This window comes from Bufo gargarizans, chromosome 8 (genome assembly GCF_014858855.1).
Source record: "Bufo gargarizans isolate SCDJY-AF-19 chromosome 8, ASM1485885v1, whole genome shotgun sequence".
Taxonomy (NCBI): Eukaryota; Metazoa; Chordata; class Amphibia; order Anura; family Bufonidae; genus Bufo; species Bufo gargarizans.
In genome coordinates this window covers 180,265,572-180,287,676 of record NC_058087.1, presented here as the reverse complement: position 1 = coordinate 180,287,676, position 22,105 = coordinate 180,265,572, and the positions used below count along the sequence as shown (strand labels likewise).

Genomic DNA, 22,105 nt, shown 5'->3' with positions numbered 1-22,105 from the left:
CACCACCTTACTATCCAGAATCCCACAATGTCTATCTTCCATATCCTCCTCCTTCTCCTCTTGCTTTCTAAAACTTAACATGGATGAAAGAATTCATCATCTTTCCCCCATCTTGCTCAACTTCCCCAACAGACCTATCTATCACGATCAATGGCTGCACACTCTCCCCGGTCAACCTAGTTCGCTGCCTTGGAGCGACCTTGGATTCTGCCCTCTCCTTCTGACCGCACATCCAAGCCCTTTCCATCACCGGCCGCCTCCAACTCAAAAACATCTCCCACATCCGCGCTTTCCTTAACTTTTAGTCTGCGAAACTGCTTGTACATGCCCTCATCATCTCCCGCCTAGACTACTGCAACACTCTCCTCTGTGGCCTTCCATCTAGCACTCTCGCACCCCTCCAATCTATCCTCAACTCTGCTGCCCGACTAAACTTGAAATTGAGGGAGGGGCCCGAGTTAGGAGACAGCCCCGGGCCTATTGTGCACTTAATCCGCCCCTGAGTGGAATCCTTCAAAAGAAACCTAAAAACCCACCTCTTCAGACAAGCCTACAACCAGTGACCCTGCTGCCTCTATACCGCCATGACCAGCTTCACCCGCACCTACGGTGTCCTCACATACCATGTAGATTGTAAGCCCTCACGGGCAGGGCCCGCTCTCCTCCTGTACCTGTCTGTAACTCGTCCTGTTCATGCTTAGTGCAATTGTCTGTATTATGTATGTGCTCCGCTCATCATATGTACAGCGCTATGGAATGAATAGCGCTTTATTAACAAATAAGAATAATGTAGCATAGTGAATATTCAATCTTTGGTCAGGGCCAAGATCGGTAGCCTTAGTCTCTCATCATGGTGTCCATCCTGGCACAAAGGCTATAAGACTGGTCACCCCTCCCTCGCAGAGCTGCCCACAACCACCAGAGACCCCTCCTATATTGGAGACAGATCAGGAATCCTAAACTTCTTATAACGGAATATGAATTCACGCACACATGCCAAAATGAAAAAAAGGAATTAACAAAAACAATTTTTATTTTCTCAGACGTATCGATAACGGCGTCACAGATCACAAAGAAAATGCAATAGTCATCAACCGTAAAAGCACAGCACTGTAGGGAAAGCACCAAGATGCATAGCTGTCACAGGACGGGTGTACAGTACAGATCTCTTCCATAACTTAATCATAAAAAATAGATATATATATACTATGTATATATATGTTATATATGTATCCATCATGTAGACCTTTCGTGAATAGTTTAGGATTTTCTCGCTGCCTTCTTCATAAATAACACTCTATGTATTCGTATATTTCATTTATAATTGTACATTTTATTTATTTATTTTTTTTATAGTAGTTCTGTCATTTGTTTTCCAGCAGTGAAGGGGTTATTACGTCTGCGGCAAAAGAAAAAAAAAAAAAAACGTAGGCCCCGTGAAGATACGAGGGGTCCCTGACGACCGTATACACCATATCCGCCACATATCACGTCTTTTAGTTCACACATACACCCCCCCTCCCTCAGTACACACAACGGATATACTTATGGCACAGTATGAATGGTATAGGGTGGGGGTAGGGAGCGGTGACTAGAGGTGCAGCGCTGGGCACCATGACTGCTCATCTGGCAGGAGGCTACAGGCTAGGCTTTATTACGTGCCTATGGAAATTAATATTTTGTGTCCATGAGACATGAGCGGAATCGAATTGAAACCTGAAATCTGTCACAAAAGTATTTTTTGATAACCTCAAATATTACCGTGTTCTAGCCAATAGTATTTTGTTTTACAAAAAATTAACAAAATTGCATTCTGTGTCACAAAATTTGGATTCTGTGAAACAATGGTAATTTAGGTCACAAAATGTCATTCTGTAGCACCATGTACAACAGTACACAACAATGACGCCGCATCTTATGCCTATAGATCTGTCGAGAAATCGTATTTTTGTGACAATCGCTATTTTGTACCATCTATCATCTTGTGACATATTCGTGTTACACAATGATATTCTGTGTAACAGAACGGTATTAAAGTTCACGAAATGTCATTCTGTAACACCAAGTTGTGTCTCGTCTCACAAAATAACATTACAATTTTGTCACCGTTAGTTTGTGACATCTATCATTTTGTGACACACTCGGTGTCACAAAATGTCATTCTGTAAAACAGAAATTTAGGTCACCAAAATGTAATTCTGTAACACAATGTTGCAGATTAAAGAACAGTGGTGCCGCGTCTTATGCCTATACATCCGGTGACAAATTCTATACTTGTGATCGGTGACTATTTTGTGCAATTTTGTCACCGTTATCTTGTGACATCTATCATTTTGTGACACATTCGGTGTCACAAAATGTCATTCTGTAAAACAGAATGGTAACTTAGGTCACCAAAATGTAATTCTGTAACACAATGTTGCAGATTAAAGAACAGATTAAACAGATTAAAGAACAGTGGTGCCGAGTCTTATGCCTATACATCCGGTGACAAATTCTATACTTGTGATCGATGACTATTTTGTGCAATTTTGTCACTGTTATTTTGTGACATCTATCATTCGGTGTCACAAAATGTCATTCTGTAACACCACGTTGCTTCTCGTCTCGCAAGAGAACAGTACATGACATTGGTGCCGCGTCTTATGCGTATACACAGTATCTGTTGAAGAATCCTATTTTTGTGACGACCACTATTTTGTACCATTTTGTGACCGTTATTTTGTGTCACAAAATGGTACTCAGTATAACAAAACCGTATTATAGGTAACAAAATGTCATTCTGTAATACTAAGTTGTATCTCATCATGAAATAACATTACATCACCATTTTGTCACCGTTTTTTTGTGACATCTATTATCTTGTGACACATTCAGTGTCACAAAATGAACGGTTTTATAGGTCACAAACTGTGATTCTGTGACCCCATTTTGTGTATTGTTTCACAAAATAACAGTACTTGACTATTTTATACAATTTTGTCACTGTTATTCTGTGACATCTATCATTTTGTGCCACAGAGTTCACTTTTGTGACAGTTGGATTTACCCCCGACTACGTTCATGTATTTTGTGTGTACAATTTTTTGGCCTCTTCTAGTTGAGATTTTTTGTTTCGGGCATAACTTAGGTCTAATGGTCCATTGACACTGGCATAGGCCACCATCATCAAGCAGTCCCGTTGTCAGTGCCAGACTTATGTAGAGGACAGCATGTTCAAAGACCTGCCCTTGTGGCACCTTAAATTGCGCCAGTTTAGAAAGTGAAAGCTGAATTCTGGTTGCCATAGTCAACGACACCGCATTTCCCCAGTATTAACACTTATATAATCACTTTTAGGCCTAATTTTGAGGCAAATTTCTTTGGTCCCGAGCCCCCACACTCCCAAAAGCAGGGGCATTTCTGCCCGATCCAGCACCCAATGTGTAATGTCTACCAGCACCGGCCCCCTCACCCTTCAGCATAATATAATATGGAAGCAAGGCACAAACCAACAAATAAAAAATTCTCTATATACACATAAATAATGGGAACCAAATGTGCAAAAATATAAAACACATAAATCAGCAGATGTCGGGGGTTTGTGCTCTCTCATTTTCTGTACATATTATCCAGAAATTAGGATGGGGCGGAGGGGATTGGCGGCTATTCCGTGGATTCTGTGGATTTCCACGCACCAGTTATGGAATTTTTTTTATCTTTCAAAAATATAAACGCCCCAATTTGGACTCCTCCTCCATGACCCTCCTATCCTGAAATATAAATTCTGTGCTTTCTTATTAGTTGCTGGCGGGTAGAGGGATCGGACCTTGGGATTCGGGCTCTCCCATCTTTGCGCTCCAGGAATGGGAATGAGTCAGCGGAAAGTGGAGGCGCCATGGTGGTGGTGGTTCTGTGGTCACGGGATCCGTCAATATTTCTATTCCTGGTCCCCCCCTGAATCTCCAAAATACTTATTATTTCTGATTTTGTAAAATATTTTCTATGTAACGGAAGATAATTTTTATTTTATCATCGGTGGGTTAAAATCTATATTTGGTAAAATAGGATATAGATAAATATGGGTGCAAAAATATACCTTATTCCCCTATCTGAGATATCATTGTTAAAATTTCTCAATATAACTAATAGGGGTAAAACACTGTGGATGCTATACATCTGCTGGCCACCAGGTGGCAGAAGACAACCGAGGAATGTTCTAGGCAGGGCTCTCTACTTTTGCTCTGTGATTTGCATGCTCAGTGGGTGGTTTACATGGATGGAGGGGGTAGATTTGCGTTACGCTGACTACAAATGGCTATTGGGATACCGATTGGATGATGAGAGTTCAGGTAATGACCTGGTGTTTGCCTTGTTGAGTCTAGTCATCACCATATTCTTTCAGGGGGGCTTCTAAATTCTCACCAGCAGGGGGTGCTATAATCACCTTCAGACAGCCGATAACGATGGGGGGAAAACGTCTATATCCATTTCTCACACTGAATGGTAACCGCAATCTTAACAAGACGAAAACAAGAAATACAAAAACGGGAAGCTTTCCGCGTAAGTTATGGGTCTGACGTCCAATAGGAGGCGTGCTGCTCCGCTGCTCAATGTGAACCCTTAGTGCTAACAACACAGCGTAGTCCTCACGGTCCAGGTTATGACTGAACTCTGTGCTGCAATGCATTCTGGAACTTTTCTTCACGTTTTTTGGACCGCCAAAGCCATAGCCGTTGCCGCCTCCCGGTTGACCTCGGCCTCCCCCTCCCCGAACTGACTGAGCACAATCCTGAGGTATTCGGCTTTACTTGCTTGTGCTAAGGTTTAGACGTGTTCTGAGACCAGGTGGCAGAAATCGGAAGGGCCCTAGGAGGAGGCGGGTGGTCTGTACAGGACCCAGCAAGGGAAGCGGAGGCAGTCAGTATGACCTTGCCTTTGAGGAGAGCACTGTAGCTTCATTCCAACATGGCGTCCAGCTGGTCTGCGAGGTCGTCGAACATGCTGCCTATGTCATCCAGGATACTGACTGTACTCTTCTCCTCCAGGGATGAGCTACTGGAGAAGGCGAGAAGAACAAAGCAGAACATCAGATACTCAACAAAACGGGGTTGACCTGTGATCTCTCACCGATTGGTCAAAACAACTATGGTGCCAACTTGTGTGAGCTTAGACAGGACGTTCCCCCCAAATCCTGACTTGGTATGGCCAACTCATGCCTATATTAAATGGGTTTTCCAGGAGAAGAAATACAGCGCCTCTCCTATCCATGGGGCATGTGTGGTATTGCAGTTAGCTCCACTGAAGCGATTGAGACTGAGCTGCAATACCACACACAAACTGTGGGCAGTGGCGGTGCTGTTCATGGAAAGAAGCAACCCTACTGTTCACAAACCCCACCCTATGCCTGTAGACCCCACTTACTCTTTCTGTGCGTCCTCCTGCTTGATCTTCTCCTCCACAGCTTGCAGGGCCGCAGCCAGCGAAGCACTGGTCTCCTCCAACTTCTGTTGTGCGGCTTCACTGCCCCCTCCTTCTAGGGAAGAGCTTGTGATCGACAACCTAGGGGGTTTGATGGGGACCTGTAGGGGGTGACCCGGAGTCAGAGGCTTAGCAGGGCTGGAACACAGAGACGGGGGCGTGCTGGAAGGTTTGATGTTGTTGGGTTGCTTGACGGGAGACGGGGCCGGAGTTGAGCTTGCGCTAGAGGATTGTATGATCGCATGGGGTTTGGTGGGCTTAGGAGCTGTTGGGGGAGGAGTAGGTTTGGGAGAGACGGGTGGAGGAGTTCCCATTACCTTCTTTACTTCTGAAATGCAGAAAGAAATGTACGTTACTCCAGATTATGGTCAAAATATCAAAGGAAAACTTCACTTATGACCATCATTTTCGGCAGTTTTGTTCTCCAGTCACCTCCAAAGCTAAATCTGCAGGAGCGTAGATAATGTTGACCCAATTGAGTTAAGGGGAACTGTAAACACATTTCAAGCGGCAACTAGCAGAATTCTGTAATCTGCTTTGGATGTGAATGGAGAAGACAGCACAATATAACCAAAGCAAATTCTCACAATAGGCCCTTACTCCCCAATAGCTAACATATATCTAGGAGGGTCATTAGTTTACAGGTCCACAGACGCACATGGACATCTGTATGGTTCTGCTCATAATATGGAGGCTCATGTAAAACACCTGATGGGGGAATGGGAATGAATGAATCCATGGGGCGCAGAGAATGACCCTTCCCCTCGCGGTCCTCCATATTTATTGGTCTCATACCTTCCCTTATGTCTGAGTGTGCCTCATAATCCGGTGAATGGTTTCCCATCAGCCGGAGGGGATCAATATCATCCAGCGCTTTGTGTTAGTAATTCTAATGTTCTTCTCTCGCTGAATCAGAGTCATAGAAAAGCCAGTGTGACGGAAAGAGAACATTTTCATGGTTGGGAATCCGACTGGAGACTGACTAGTAATAATTCTAAATGGAGCCGCCATGTTTCACAGTCCTTAACACGTAAAATAAATCTCCACCGTTTATCATAGGTCCAAAATTCTGTGCAGATTCATTTCTTAATATCTTTACAGCGTTCAGTTCATTTGTCTTATACAGAGCTCCAAAATCCCCTGAATAGAATATTTGACTTCCTGCAGTCCGCACTAGAGGGCGCTCAATGCATACTATGTTATTGAGGAGTTCAGTGTATAAGTAGTATGCAGTTAGCTCCTGAGTTCCCTCTAGTGGTGGCTTCAAGCAAACAGAATTGTATCACTTTGGAACTCTGTATCAGATAAAAGGATCTCCGACCTTCATACAAATATATTAAGAAATCAGTCAGCAGAGATTTGGGAACCTATGTAGATAAGAGATAAGGGAAGATAATATGGTGTTCAAGGGTGGACAATTACTAAGTCTATTAGCTATGACTTCCACCAGTTCCATGAGCAAAGGGGTCTCAGCTCTTTAGGGGCTATTAACTTCACAGTGACTGGAATCTCAACATTGTGTTCCGCGAAACTCCCCTTATGAAGATCCTACCACTCATTACCCTGTTACCTCTGCACTTAAAGGCCCCAAATCTTCACTAAGCTAAAAAGAAAAACATTTGGATCACAGGTGTCTTTACCTCCTCCGGGACCTGTGACTTGAGTCTTCTTTGTGGGAGTGGAAGGGGTCTTTCCAGGAGGGTGAATAATGGTGGGCTTTGGTGACACAGGTGGTTTAATGCTGCGCTCTGGGGTCTGCAGTATATGTTCTGAGCTGTCCTGTCGTCCTACTGGACCCACGCTCAGCTCCGAAACAGGGCGGCGTTTTACTGTGCCCATTCCATTTTGATAGACTACCAGTGGCTCTGCCCCTCCACCGTCCTTGTCTCGGGGCTTTGGCCTGCGCTTCACTGTGTCTGATTCTGTCAGTAAGAATTTCATATCTCCAGGATGCTGGCCCTGTCTGGCCTTCACCCGGCGCTTAAGTGTCACACTGGACTCAACAGAGGTCAAGTCCGCGTGTTTGGCTTGTTCTGCTGTTAGAGAGCCTGCCTGCTCCTTTGTTGATGGCCGTGGACGGTGTTTAACAGTAAGCTTGCGCTCTTCTGCAAATGGGATTACTTCAGAAGGACTGCACGGCGAGTCAGGGGGCTTCGAGGCCTCTTGGCGTTCTCTCCGTGCTGCAGCCACTAGTCCGGTTACTGGTCCACTTATGGTCCTCCGACGATTAACTACCTCTCCATCCAGTCCAATGGCTTCACGGTGCTTGACACCAGCCACAATCCCTGGAAGTCGGTGAAGTTCAGGGCTGCCTGGATGTGGCATGAGGTGAAAGCAGTACCCATCAGACCCCCTTGGTCTCTGTCCAGATATAGCCCTTGGTCCCCCACCAATGGATGATAGTTCTAGCATGGCAGTAATGCTCTTTACACTGCCAGCACTTCCAGTGTCCACTATGCCACCAAAGTCACTAGCTCTCCTCTGTTCCCTATAGCCCTCGCCACCTGCATCCTCAGCAGATAAACCATCACCGAGGTTGGTCCCAGAGATGGCAGAACTAGAACGCTTGGGTGGTGGTGGTGGGGGTCCTTTTTTCCTGGGACGCACTGCAAAGGACTGACTACGATTAACGTTCTTATCAACCCCAGATTGTGATCTTACAGAGTGGCTCCTACCCACTCTTCTCTGTCCTGTACCGTATGGACCACCATCAATAACCAACAGCTCTTCTTTATCTCCATCAGAACCATCATATCGATTCAAACTATGTGCCCGCTTCTTAGGACGTCCATGCTCTCCTTTTCCTCCTTCCTGAGCATCTTCATCATCATCTTCTCCCTCGCCCGCCGGTGGAAGGCATAAGACTGGAACTGACACTGGCAACACAGGCACTGCCTGTGCCAAGTGGGAAGGGACTCCTTCACCCTCAATAGGCTGTGGAAGAACATAAGCAAAACCTCTATGGGTGGGAGACTGAGGCAAGGAACGAGGAGACATGGGTCTGTCAGAAGGTGGAAGAAGCTGAGGTGTTGGCTTCACTTTGGCAGTAGCTTGTGGGGTATTAACTGCTTGTGGTGATGAAGGGGTTCCCTTAGTTGGGGTTTGTGGTGGGGTATAGGTCTGTCCTCCTGAAGGAGGGAACGACTGCCGAGGCTTCCCTGGAACTGGTGGGACGCTGGCCCTTTTTACTGAATGTCCATGCTTGAGGGGCCTGGATTCTCGGGTTACATCTTCTCTCTTCACTTCTTCTGTCAAGTATTCCTGGCTCTTCGACATAACAGCACTAGGCCCTTTGCTTCCATCACCCAAGAGTTCCTGGGAACTGCTGATGTGCCTAGCTCGACCACTCAGACTCCCTTCATGATGAAGCCTTGCTCCAGAGGGTCCTCTGTAAGAACCTTCTCTGTGGTGCGGTGCATGATTCATTTGATTTTCAGAGCCATCTGGAGTGTCACCAGTCATGGCTGCTTGCAACTCATCACTCAGCTCACTGTCCTGGAAGGTCTTCATTTTTGGGGACTGACACTCTGCACTGTCCGGTGGAGGAGACTCGATCGACATTGACTCCAGGTTCTTCTGCGGTGGTCTTCTTCTCATGCTGCCTGAATCGAACTTACCATACTCAGACCTCTGGATCTCAGACAGTTTCTTTACGGCCAACATCAACTTTTTCTGGTGACCTTAAATTAAGAAAACAAAAAAAGGTCATTGAGTAGGAGATGTTGGAAAAACTGTATTAGCACAAGTTTGGAGTAATGAGGGAAGTAAAGTTGGCCACAGCTATCAGCCAAATGAGCGTATGGCTGAAGCTGTCTTTAGAGTAAGGCCATTGGAGGCCATGGGCTAAAAAATGTACATGGAAGGCACAGGACCACCCAACCCAAACAGCAATGATCTTAGGATATTGTCATGGGTATAAGGAAGGATTGCAGCCACTAAACATTATAAAACTCTTTACCTCTAGAATATAATTATAAATTTTCATGACCTTACCCAGCTTGATGATTCCAATTTCTTGCAAATCTTCCCAAGTGATATCGGTAATGAAATCAATGTTCTCATAACCATTTTCCACCAGGACCTTGTAATACTGACCAAGCCCAATCATTGATAGCCAAAGGGACAGGTTTGCCTGAAGTGAAGAGAAAATATGAGCATGAAAACTGCTGTGCACCATTTTTTATAGAAAACACCAAGGTCATCATAATCAAGGAAGAATTAAAGGGGTTGTTGCATGAAGACAACTCCTGCCTATATGCCCATCATGGAAGGAGGTCCTCCATCTAACAGCCACAATTAGGGATGAGCGAATCGACTTTGGATGTTTCATCCGAAGTTGATTCGCTCATCCCTAGCCACAATGGAGAGCTGATCTGTAGGAAAAGCTTCCATTCTGGTGGACTTGATGCCATTTATACTAGCTGGCTGCAAAATCAGCTGTTTTCTGGGAGTGTCTGGAGCCAAACCCCTGGCAATCTTCCATGCCGATTCCCATATGAAAGGGGTTATCTATGGTGAGACGCAAGTTCAGCCATCACAACCTAGGTTTACAAACACAACTGACAATTTTCCATGGAGACGACAGGGTCGTAAAGAGGAGGGCACATCTTCTCTTAAAGCGTTATTCCTATCTCAGCCTTTCATGGCCAACATGGTCTTCTAGTTCGTACACTCACTGGTTTGTAATCAGGAAGCCATTCTCCGATATTGAGGCTATTGATTTCGGAGAAGATCTTTTTCCTGTGCCCGGGTTTAGTCACTCCAATGGCTGTGAGATCCTGTGAAGAAAGCAGAACTTGATAAATGTGCCTGGAGCATATATACTGTATGCCTCATAAATAGTTAATAAAGATGATGGTGTCCTAAAGTCCTAAGCTTTTTGGGCATTTGATGGTCACTATGGGTGATGTAAATGTGATTAGTGGTCTGCAATCAATGAACCAATGGTAGGTCCTAGTGGACCATTTGATCTATACTTAGAAAGTCCCATCCACAATAAGTTATCAGGTTCTCACCTCGGGCGTCATCCGGCTGATGGTCGGGATGTCATATCCAGAATTAATAAAGTTGGGAGCATACAACTGGAGCTGAAACTTGCACAACCACTGGAAGACGGCTTCTGCGCTCTGTGAACGTGACAAGGATTATATTACAGGAAGAATATCTCTCGTATATTTCGGTCACCTCCCCCCAATTTCCCATTACATCTTCTAGGTGGTCTCTTATCTCGGAGCGCCCATGTTACCCAGTTAGTGTGATGATATCCTGCATGGTGGTGTATGTACCACAGGGGCGAGAGAGGGCCTGCCATTGAACTGCTTCTTGCTATCATAATCGCTACCTGTAACCACCACTTGAGGGAGCTATCCATATGTATACAGATCCCATTGAGTTCTATGCTAATTTTATAAAGGAGCTCCCCCTAGTGGTGGTGGTAGCAAGAATTATATCTTCAACTCAAGAATCTGAGCTTCTCTGTACAGATATAGTTTGCAATTAAAATAGAATGAGCAGAATTAACTTTAATAAAGACGTAGAGCATTTTTCGGCGTGGGGCTCATTTACAGTGGAGCTGTGAGGCAGTATGATTTCTGTGTACGCCCCTCGCTCTGCTATGTCCATATTTTAATAAGGTGCATCCTCCTCAGATAATACTAAGACATTTCTGTGTACCGGGAATACACTAGAACCCATTCGGCGACGGTCAGGCTGTAATGGTTGGTTAGTGGCGGTCGGTGTATCGCTCTAGATGTCTGCAGGATAATATATTATATGCTGCAATGTGTGACATTCAGCTCCAGTCTATGAAGGCTGTGGGATTAGGAGGAATCCGGCTTCATAGATCAATCTGTTGTCAAGATGCCCGCTACAGCAGATTTAGCGCATTTATCTTGATCAGTGAAGTGTGGCGCGGTGTTGGGTCTGACTCGTGAACCGCTTAGCAGAGTGGAATTGGGCGATTTCCTGCGGTGCTGTTTGCTGGTGCTAGCTATTAGATTCATTAAAATTTCTGGCGTATAGCATTGTTTGTTGTCTCATTATTATTCCGGCTCCGGTCGGGCTGATGGGGACGGTAACGTAGCGAAAAATGAAACGGACCGCGAAAGAGAAATACTTATTTAGGAGCGATATGCCATGGGGTGTGTCGGCATGGCCCAGGCCGTCTGCTGTGGCATATGTGTACAGTATATACAAACATGGAGATGAAGGACGGAAATGGACGGCAGGGGCTGAGACGATGGGTGGCCATTACTAAGTGAAAAGTGCTAGAATAATGGCACAAGTGACGTCCCGTAAGAAGAGTTGGGCTTTTTTGTTTGGAATATGTATGACAAATTTGTAAAATTACGTGGAAAAGGGTAAAAGTTTAATTTACTGCCTCCATCACAGTCCACAGCTGAATGCAGTCTTACAAACCATCTGCTCTTTCTCTTCATACTTTTGCTTCTAACTTCAGGGGATATCTCTCCTAACCCTGGCACACCCTTTTCTAATTTCAACCCCTTCCACATCTCCCATAGTAACTGCAAATCTCATAAACATTCGTTGTGTGTCCTCTTTTCCTTCTTTTAACTGTGCGCTCTGGAATCCACAGTCGGTGTGTAACAAGCTCCCATACATTCACAACTTCTTTCATACTAATTCTCTTAACCTGCTGGCCTTCACCGAAGCTTGGATTCAGCAATCTGACACTGCTTCTCCTGCTGTTCTATCTTATGGTGGCCTACATGTTTCACATACCACCAGACCTGACAACAGATAAGGTGGTGGAGTAGGTGCACACTTTCTAGGTTAATACCCCGGGTTCCATTGCTCTTATTCCAATCTTTTGAGGTCCACACTCTCAGACTATGCCATCCTCTCTCGCTCAGAGTGGCGGTTATTTACTGACCCCTTGGCTCACAGACTTAGTTCCTAAATCACTTTGCTACCTGGCTGGCACACTTTTTGTCCTCAGAACTACCAACTCTCATCCTCCTCTCTTGGACTTTCACAACTTTCAAACTTTCAAACTTTCAGACACATAAAGACAGTAACGCACTTGACCTGGTCTCTTTGCAGCATTTGAGACTGTAGACCACCGTCTCCTCCTCACCATGCTCCTAAAGGACAATGTTCTCTCTTGGTTTTCTTCCTATCTCTCTGGCCGCTCTTTCAGTGTGTCATTTGCTGGCTCTGCCTCCCCTCCTCTCCCTCTTGATGTTGGGGTTCCTCAGGGTTCAGTCCTTGGTCCTCTCTTCACAGCCCCAGTTGGAAAGGATAACAGCAGATTTGGTTTCCAGCACCATCTCTATGCTGATATCACCCAACTAAATACTTCTTCCCGTGATATCACCCCTGCTGTACTACAGAACACCACAGCTTTAGGTGCTCCCTAAAACCACAACTTTTTAGGTTAGCCTATCGCATCCCCTGATCTAACTCTGCTCCATTCTCTGTTCCCCTATGTCAGTTATGGAGAACCTTTTACAGACAGAGTGCCCAAACTGCAACCCAAAACACACTTATTTATCTCAAAGTGCCAACACGCACTTTAACCTGAATGCCAATATAGTATATCTTCCATGTACTTTATCATGTAGCTGTAATAGCCTGCCTACATTCAGTGCGCTGTCTGCGCTGTTCATAGTGAGCCCTGCGCTGATGAATGGCAGGAAAAGTCTAAGGCATACTGGTACACCATACCAGGGAGCGGGTGCCCACAGAGAGGGCTCTGAGTGCCACCTCTGGCACCCGTGCCATAGGTTCGCCACCACTGCCCTATGTCATCCTTACAGCATCATACTTCTGAACCTGATCGATCGGCAGATAACCACCACACCCCATGCTGTCAGAAGCACTACAGATATCAGCTGGTGGCGGCTCTTGCAGTCTTATATCTACTCCCATGTTTTAAGATGGCCGGACCAATGTACAAAACATGCACTTGTTACCTTCTGTGTCCCCCCTACCTCCTTTATAGATTGCAAGCTCTTGCGAGCAGGGCCCTCGTTCCTCTTATTTTAATTGTTGAATTGTCTGTTGCTATGTTATTTATGACTCTGATTTTATATGAACCCCCTGATTGTAATGTTGCCGCTATATAAATAAAGATTATTATTATTATTAATGCTGCAGCTTATGTAAAAATCTCCAAGCACCCCCTGCTAGTTCAGTGTCTTGAAGATGTACTCCTTAGACAAGGTACACAGTGACTGCACCAGCAGAACAGTGAGTGCAGCTCTGGAGTATAATACAGGATGTAACTCAGGATCAGTACAGGATAAGTAATGTATCTACGCAGTGACTGCACCAGCAGAATAGTGAGTGCAGCTCTGGAGTGTAATACAGGATGTAACTCAGGTTCAGTACAGGATAAGTAATGTATGTACACAGTGACTCCACCAGCAGAATAGTGAGTGCAGCTCTGGAGTGTAATACAGGATGTAACTCAGGTTCAGTACAGGATAAGTAATGTATGTACACAGTGACTCCACCAGCAGAATAGTGAGTGCAGCTCTGGGGTATAATACAGGATGTAACTCAGGATCAGTACAGGATAAGTAATGTATGTACACAGTGACTCCACCAGCAGAATAGTGAGTGCAGCTCTGGAGTGTAATACAGGATGTAACTCAGGTTCAGTACAGGATAAGTAATGTATGTACACAGTGACTCCACCAGCAGAATAGTGAGTGCAGCTCTGGAGTGTAATACAGGATGTAACTCAGGATCAGTACAGGATAAGTAATGTATGTACACAGTGACTGCACCAGCAGAATAGTGAGTGCAGCTCTGGAGTATAATACAGGATGTAACTCAGGATCAGTACAGGATAAGTAATGTATGTACACAGTGACTGCACCAGCAGAATAGTGAGTACAGCTCTGGAGGATAATACAGGATGTAACTCAGGATCAGTACAGGATAAGTAATGTATGTACACAGTGACTGCACCAGCAGAATAGTGAGTGCAGCTCTGGAGTATAATACAGGATGTAACTCAGGATCAGTACAGGATAAGTAATGTAATGTATGTACACAGTGACTGCACCAGCAGAACAGTGAGTGCAGCTCTGGAGTATAATATAGGATGTAACTCAGGATCAGTACAGGATAAGTAATGTATGTACACAGTGACTCCACCAGCAGAATAGTGAGTGCAGCTCTGGAGTATAATACAGGATGTAACTCAGGATCAGTACAGGATAAGTAATGTAATGTATGTACACACTGACTGCACCAGCAGAATAGTGAGTGCAGCTGCTGTGTGTGAATATACCCTAACACAAACCTGTACTTAGTGTTGACCTGTCCTTATGATGACACCATTGAAAAGTCTATAAACCATTATTAATACTAATGACCATACATGCAGTGGTGGCGGGTGTCTCTGTGTGTATAGAAATGATCTACAGTATACACTCCATAGACAATGGCGGTGTAGGTACAGACCTTCAATCAGCTTTCTTGTAGCTACATGAAAATAAGTATGTGGAGTCAGGATCTGCACCTGCCATAATGTAAGACTAAGTACAGCCATGTCTGGGGAGAAGGAGAGGCAGGCGGCTTCTCTTACATATGGCCATTAGTCACGGCTGGGAGATCAATGCACATATTGATTGAGGATAAGAATAAACTCGCTCAAGGTGAACCCTCTAACAGCAAAACTCCCCCATGACGGAGATCTGCCTGCAGGACAACAGATAGGGGGCGAGCGAGTGCGGGACACCCAGGGTGTGATGATGACGAGGCCGTCTATTATCAGGTGCATTACAATGGTTACTAGAAGGGAAGCTGATTACTTAAAAGGTTAAATAGTTAAAAGGTTTACTTAAAGGGTTAAGCTGATTACTTAAATGGGTGCTATCAGATTATAAAAACATGAAACCGTGTATCCCTCATCCATGGTTTGTTTCTGGTATTTGAGCTTCTGGTCCATGTAGGCGGCCATGTTTTTTTAAAATCTTATACAATCGCTTTAAATAGTGACATGGTTATAAAGATTGAAAATCCTCCTTTCCCCTATAAAGTCTCTACAGGCGAAATGTGAAGGTCTCCCAAGAATGACGGGGATTCATAAACCATAGCTGCCAGGATTGTACTGAATTTTCAGAAACAATCCAAACAAATGAGGCTTGTCCTGGACTGGAAATGGGCAGGGCTTATGTAAGCCCCACCCAGAAGTCGATGGTGCTGGGCGGGTTTGTGGCATGTCCGGGGTTGGAGCGTAAAATGACCCAAATTCACCAACAGAAATGTTAGTAGGTACGCATATTCTCACTCCTAGAGGAAATACGTTAGGAGTGGGGGTTGTCCCTTTAAAAAATAAAGGGCGGCTAACACATTATAGAAAGTGACTACCACTCCTGCCGTAGGACGCATGCTGTTCATGCACTCTGCTAGAGGGTAAATTGAAGGATTGTCCGGTTGGAATAATTTCTTTATATATGGGGTAAAATGGGTTAAAAAGAAGCAGCATTACTCACCTTGCTGATGTCCTGCTGCTGCTGTTCTCGGGCCTACAATTTCCACACTGGTCCTGATGCAACAAACAGGAAGTGCCTAGAGATGCCTGCTCAGCCAATTACTGTAGGTCCCCTCTGTGGCCAGTGATTGGCTGAGCAGGCATCTCAGTTATTTTCTGTGTATCGGGACCAGTGGTGCCCGGCAATGACAGAGATCAGTGAGGTGAGTAATGCTTCTTTTTTCCATATACAGTAAAAAAATGAAATCCTGCTGAAAGACCCCTATAATCACATTACCCTGTCACTGTCACTTACCTTCCCTTCTGTCATGGCTTCCATCTTCTTTGAGTGGTCTCCATGCAATTGCTCATTGTAGGGACAGCTTGTAAGGCTCTGGGGTCGTCCGGATCCTTCAAATAAATGAGAATTTTTTGAGAATATGATTGTGACACCCGCAGCCTCTAATCCCAGTTGGGGACAGCGAAGAATTAGCAGATTGTTAATAATAAAAATCTAAAATTATCTAAGGAGGAATCAAAATTATAACGCAAACCATAGTCTATAGAGGGGGACGGACAGGGGTACACAGTACACTCAGCACCAAGGAGCCGCCATTTACAGGTCACAAGGTAGGAGCAGAATACTATAAATACTATGGTAACTAATAGTACAAAGCAATGCCATAGATCAGAGCAGAGACATGCATTGACAGGAGGAGTAACTGGGTACAGGTCACATGGGAGTACAGGACAAGGCAAAAGAAGAGCTATCAGGATACAATAATAAACCAAGATTGTGTTAGTACAAAATTAGGATTATACAGTAATCTGTCAGATTAGTCCCAAAGCAGAGGGAATAAAGGGTTAAGGCAATACAATCAATTATTCTAATGCAATATTAGTTGTATAAATGCAGAATGAAGTGAATCTCCACCTTTTGTCATCATGTCATTTTTAGGTCCAACATTTGGAGCTGATTAACTTTATTATATATCTTTATAGCAGTCGGAGAAGCAAAGCCTTTGTAAACTTCTGTCTGCCTGCAGTCACCACTAGGGGCAGCTTACTGCATGCAGATATATACAGTCACCACTAGGGGGAGCTTACTGCATGTAGATATATACAGTCACCACTAGGGGCAGCTTACTGCATACAGATATATACAGTCACCACTAGGGGGAGCTTACTGCATACAGATATATACAGTCACCACTAGGGGGAGCTTACTGCATGCAGATATATACAGTCACCACTAGGGGGAGCTTACTGCATGCAGATATATACAGTCACCACTAGGGGCAGCTTACTGCATACAGATATATACAGTCACCACTAGGGGGAGCTTACTGCATACAGATATATACAGTCACCACTAGGGGGAGCTTACTGCATGCAGATATATACAGTCACCACTAGGGGGAGCTTACTGCATACAGATATATACAGTCACCACTAGGAGAAGCTTACTGCATACAGATAGATACAGTCACCACTAGGAGGAGCTTACTGCATACAGATATACACAGCCACCACTAGGGGGAGCTTACTGCATACAGATATATACAGTCACCACTAGGGGAAGCTTATGGCATACAGATATATACAGTCACCACTAGGAGGAGCTTACTGCATACAGATATACACAGCCACCACTAGGGGGAGCTTACTGCATACAGATATATACAGTCACCACTAGGGGAAGCTTATGGCATACACATATATACAGTCACCACTAGGGGGAGTTTACTGCATAAAGATATATACAACCACCACTAGGGGGAGCTTACTGCATACAGATATATACAGTCACCACTAGGGGGAGCTTACTGCATACAGATATATACAGTCACCACTAGGAGGAGCTTATGGCATACAGATATATACAGTCACCACTAGGGGCAGCTTACTGCATGCAGATATATACAGTCACCACTAGGGGGAGCTTACGGCATACAGATATATACAGTCACCACTAGGGGGAGCTTACTGCATACAGATATATACAGTCACCACTAGGAGGAGCTTATGGCATACAGATATATACAGTCACCACTAGGGGAAGCTTACTGCATACAGCTATATACAGTCACCACTAGGGGGAGCTTACTGCATACAGCTATATACACTCACCACTAGGAGGAGCTTACTGCATACAGATATACACAGCCACTACTAGGAGGAGCATACTGCATACAGATATATACAGTCACCACTAGGGGGGCGCTTACTGCATACAGATATATACAGTCACCACTAGGGGGAGCCTATGGCATACAGATATATACAGTCACCACTAGGGGGAGCTTACTGCATACAGATATACACAGTCACCACTAGGAGGAGCCTATGGCATACAGATATATAAAGCCACCACTAGGGGGAGCTTACTGCATACAGATATACACAGTCACCACTAGGAGGAGCTTACTGCATACAGATATATACAGTCACCACTAGGAGGAGCTTATGGCATACAGATATATACAGTCACCACTAGGGGAAGCTTACTGCATACAGCTATATACAGTCACCACTAGGGGGAGCTTACTGCATACAGCTATATACAGTCACCACTAGGAGGAGCTTACTGCATACAGATATACACAGCCACTACTAGGAGGAGCTTACTGCATACAGATATACACAGCCACTACTAGGAGGAGCTTACTGCATACAGATATATACAGTCACCACTAGGGGGCGCTTACTGCATACAGATATATACAGTCACCACTAGGGGCAGTTTACTGCATGCAGATATATACAGTCACCACTAGGGGGAGCTTATGGCATACAGATATATACAGCCACCACTAGGGGGAGCTTACTGCATACAGATATATACAGTCACCACTAGGGGGAGCTTATGGCATACAGATATATACAGTCACCACTAGGGGGAGTTTACTGCATAAAGATATATACAACCACCACTAGGGGGAGCTTACTGCATACAGATATATACAGTCACCACTAGGAGGAGCTTATGGCATACAGATATATACAGTCACCACTAGGGGAAGCTTACTGCATGCAGATATATACAGTCACCACTAGGGGGAGCTTATGGCATACAGATATATACAGTCACCACTAGGGGGAGCTTACTGCATACAGATATATACAGTCACCACTAGGAGGAGCTTATGGCATACAGATATATACAGTCACCACTAGGGGAAGCTTACTGCATACAGCTATATACAGTCACCACTAGGGGGAGCTTACTGCATACAGCTATATACATACAGCTATATACAGTCACCACTAGGGGCAGCTTACTGCATGCAGATATATACAGTCACCACTAGGGGGAGCTTATGGCATACAGATATATACAGTCACCACTAGGGGGAGCTTACTGCATGTAGATATATACAGTCACCACTAGGGGCAGCTTACTGCATACAGATATATACAGTCACCACTAGGGGGAGCTTACTGCATACAGATATATACAGTCACCACTAGGGGGAGCTTACTGCATGCAGATATATACAGTCACCACTAGGGGGAGCTTACTGCATGCAGATATATACAGTCACCACTAGGGGCAGCTTACTGCATACAGATATATACAGTCACCACTAGGGGGAGCTTACTGCATACAGATATATACAGTCACCACTAGGGGGAGCTTACTGCATGCAGATATATACAGTCACCACTAGGGGGAGCTTATGGCATACAGATATATACAGTCACCACTAGGAGAAGCTTACTGCATACAGATAGATACAGTCACCACTAGGAGGAGCTTACTGCATACAGATATACACAGCCACCACTAGGGGGAGCTTACTGCATACAGATATATACAGTCACCACTAGGGGAAGCTTATGGCATACAGATATATACAGTCACCACTAGGAGGAGCTTACTGCATACAGATATACACAGCCACCACTAGGGGGAGCTTACTGCATACAGATATATACAGTCACCACTAGGGGAAGCTTATGGCATACACATATATACAGTCACCACTAGGGGGAGTTTACTGCATAAAGATATATACAACCACCACTAGGGGGAGCTTACTGCATACAGATATATACAGTCACCACTAGGGGGAGCTTACTGCATACAGATATATACAGTCACCACTAGGAGGAGCTTATGGCATACAGATATATACAGTCACCACTAGGGGCAGCTTACTGCATGCAGATATATACAGTCACCACTAGGGGGAGCTTATGGCATACAGATATATACAGTCACCACTAGGGGGAGCTTACTGCATACAGATATATACAGTCACCACTAGGAGGAGCTTATGGCATACAGATATATACAGTCACCACTAGGGGAAGCTTACTGCATACAGCTATATACAGTCACCACTAGGGGGAGCTTACTGCATACAGCTATATACACTCACCACTAGGAGGAGCTTACTGCATACAGATATACACAGCCACTACTAGGAGGAGCATACTGCATACAGATATATACAGTCACCACTAGGGGGCGCTTACTGCATACAGATATATACAGTCACCACTAGGGGGAGCCTATGGCATACAGATATATACAGTCACCACTAGGGGGAGCTTACTGCATACAGATATACACAGTCACCACTAGGAGGAGCTAACTGCATACAGATATATAAAGCCACCACTAGGGGGAGCTTACTGCATACAGATATACACAGTCACCACTAGGAGGAGCTTACTGCATACAGATATATACAGTCACCACTAGGAGGAGCTTATGGCATACAGATATATACAGTCACCACTAGGGGAAGCTTACTGCATACAGCTATATACAGTCACCACTAGGGGGAGCTTACTGCATACAGCTATATACAGTCACCACTAGGAGGAGCTTACTGCATACAGATATACACAGCCACTACTAGGAGGAGCTTACTGCATACAGATATATACAGTCACCACTAGGGGGCGCTTACTGCATACAGATATATACAGTCACCACTAGGGGCAGTTTACTGCATGCAGATATATACAGTCACCACTAGGGGGAGCTTATGGCATACAGATATATACAGCCACCACTAGGGGGAGCTTACTGCATACAGATATATACAGTCACCACTAGGGGGAGCTTATGGCATACAGATATATACAGTCACCACTAGGGGGAGTTTACTGCATAAAGATATATACAACCACCACTAGGGGGAGCTTACTGCATACAGATATACAGTCACCACTAGGAGGAGCTTATGGCATACAGATATATACAGTCACCACTAGGGGCAGCTTACTGCATGCAGATATATACAGTCACCACTAGGGGGAGCTTATGGCATACAGATATATACAGTCACCACTAGGGGGAGCTTACTGCATACAGATATATACAGTCACCACTAGGAGGAGCTTATGGCATACAGATATATACAGTCACCACTAGGGGAAGCTTACTGCATACAGCTATATACAGTCACCACTAGGGGGAGCTTACTGCATACAGCTATATACATACAGCTATATACAGTCACCACTAGGGGCAGCTTACTGCATGCAGATATATACAGTCACCACTAGGGGGAGCTTATGGCATACAGATATATACAGTCACCACTAGGGGGAGCTTACTGCATACAGATATATACAGTCACCACTAGGAGGAGCTTATGGCATACAGATATATACAGTCACCACTAGGGGAAGCTTACTGCATACAGCTATATACAGTCACCACTAGGGGGAGCTTACTGCATACAGCTATATACACTCACCACTAGGAGGAGCTTACTGCATACAGATATACACAGCCACTACTAGGAGGAGCATACTGCATACAGATATATACAGTCACCACTAGGGGGCGCTTACTGCATACAGATATATACAGTCACCACTAGGGGGAGCCTATGGCATACACATATATACAGTCACCACTAGGGGGAGCTTACTGCATACAGATATATACAGTCACCACTAGGGGGAGCTTACTGCATACAGATATATACAGTCACCACTAGGGGGAGCCTATGGCATACAGATATATACAGTCACCACTAGGGGGAGCTTACTGCATACAGATATATACAGTCACCACTAGGGGGAGCTTACTGCATACAGATATACACAGTCACCACTAGGAGGAGCTAACTGCATACAGATATATAAAGCCACCACTAGGGGGAGCTTACTGCATACAGATATACACAGTCACCACTAGGAGGAGCTTACTGCATACAGATATATACAGTCACC

General features: G+C 44.8%; 1 protein-coding gene across 1 annotated transcript in view; it reads right to left on the bottom strand.

The window, feature by feature from the left end:
* Positions 1 to 642: 642 nt before the first annotated feature.
* CASKIN1 (CASK interacting protein 1) overlaps positions 643 to 22,105 on the bottom strand; it is a 140,454-nt gene continuing 118,991 nt past the window's right edge. Inside the window, exons 15-21 of the mRNA XM_044304306.1 lie at positions 16,224 to 16,318; positions 10,476 to 10,586; positions 10,137 to 10,238; positions 9,454 to 9,592; positions 7,101 to 9,140; positions 5,404 to 5,788; positions 643 to 5,037 (exon numbers count right to left, since the gene is read on the bottom strand). Coding sequence (XP_044160241.1) covers positions 4,938 to 5,037; positions 5,404 to 5,788; positions 7,101 to 9,140; positions 9,454 to 9,592; positions 10,137 to 10,238; positions 10,476 to 10,586; positions 16,224 to 16,318 — 2,972 coding nt within the window. The 3' untranslated portion in view covers positions 643 to 4,937. The remainder of the gene's footprint in view (positions 5,038 to 5,403; positions 5,789 to 7,100; positions 9,141 to 9,453; positions 9,593 to 10,136; positions 10,239 to 10,475; positions 10,587 to 16,223; positions 16,319 to 22,105) is intronic.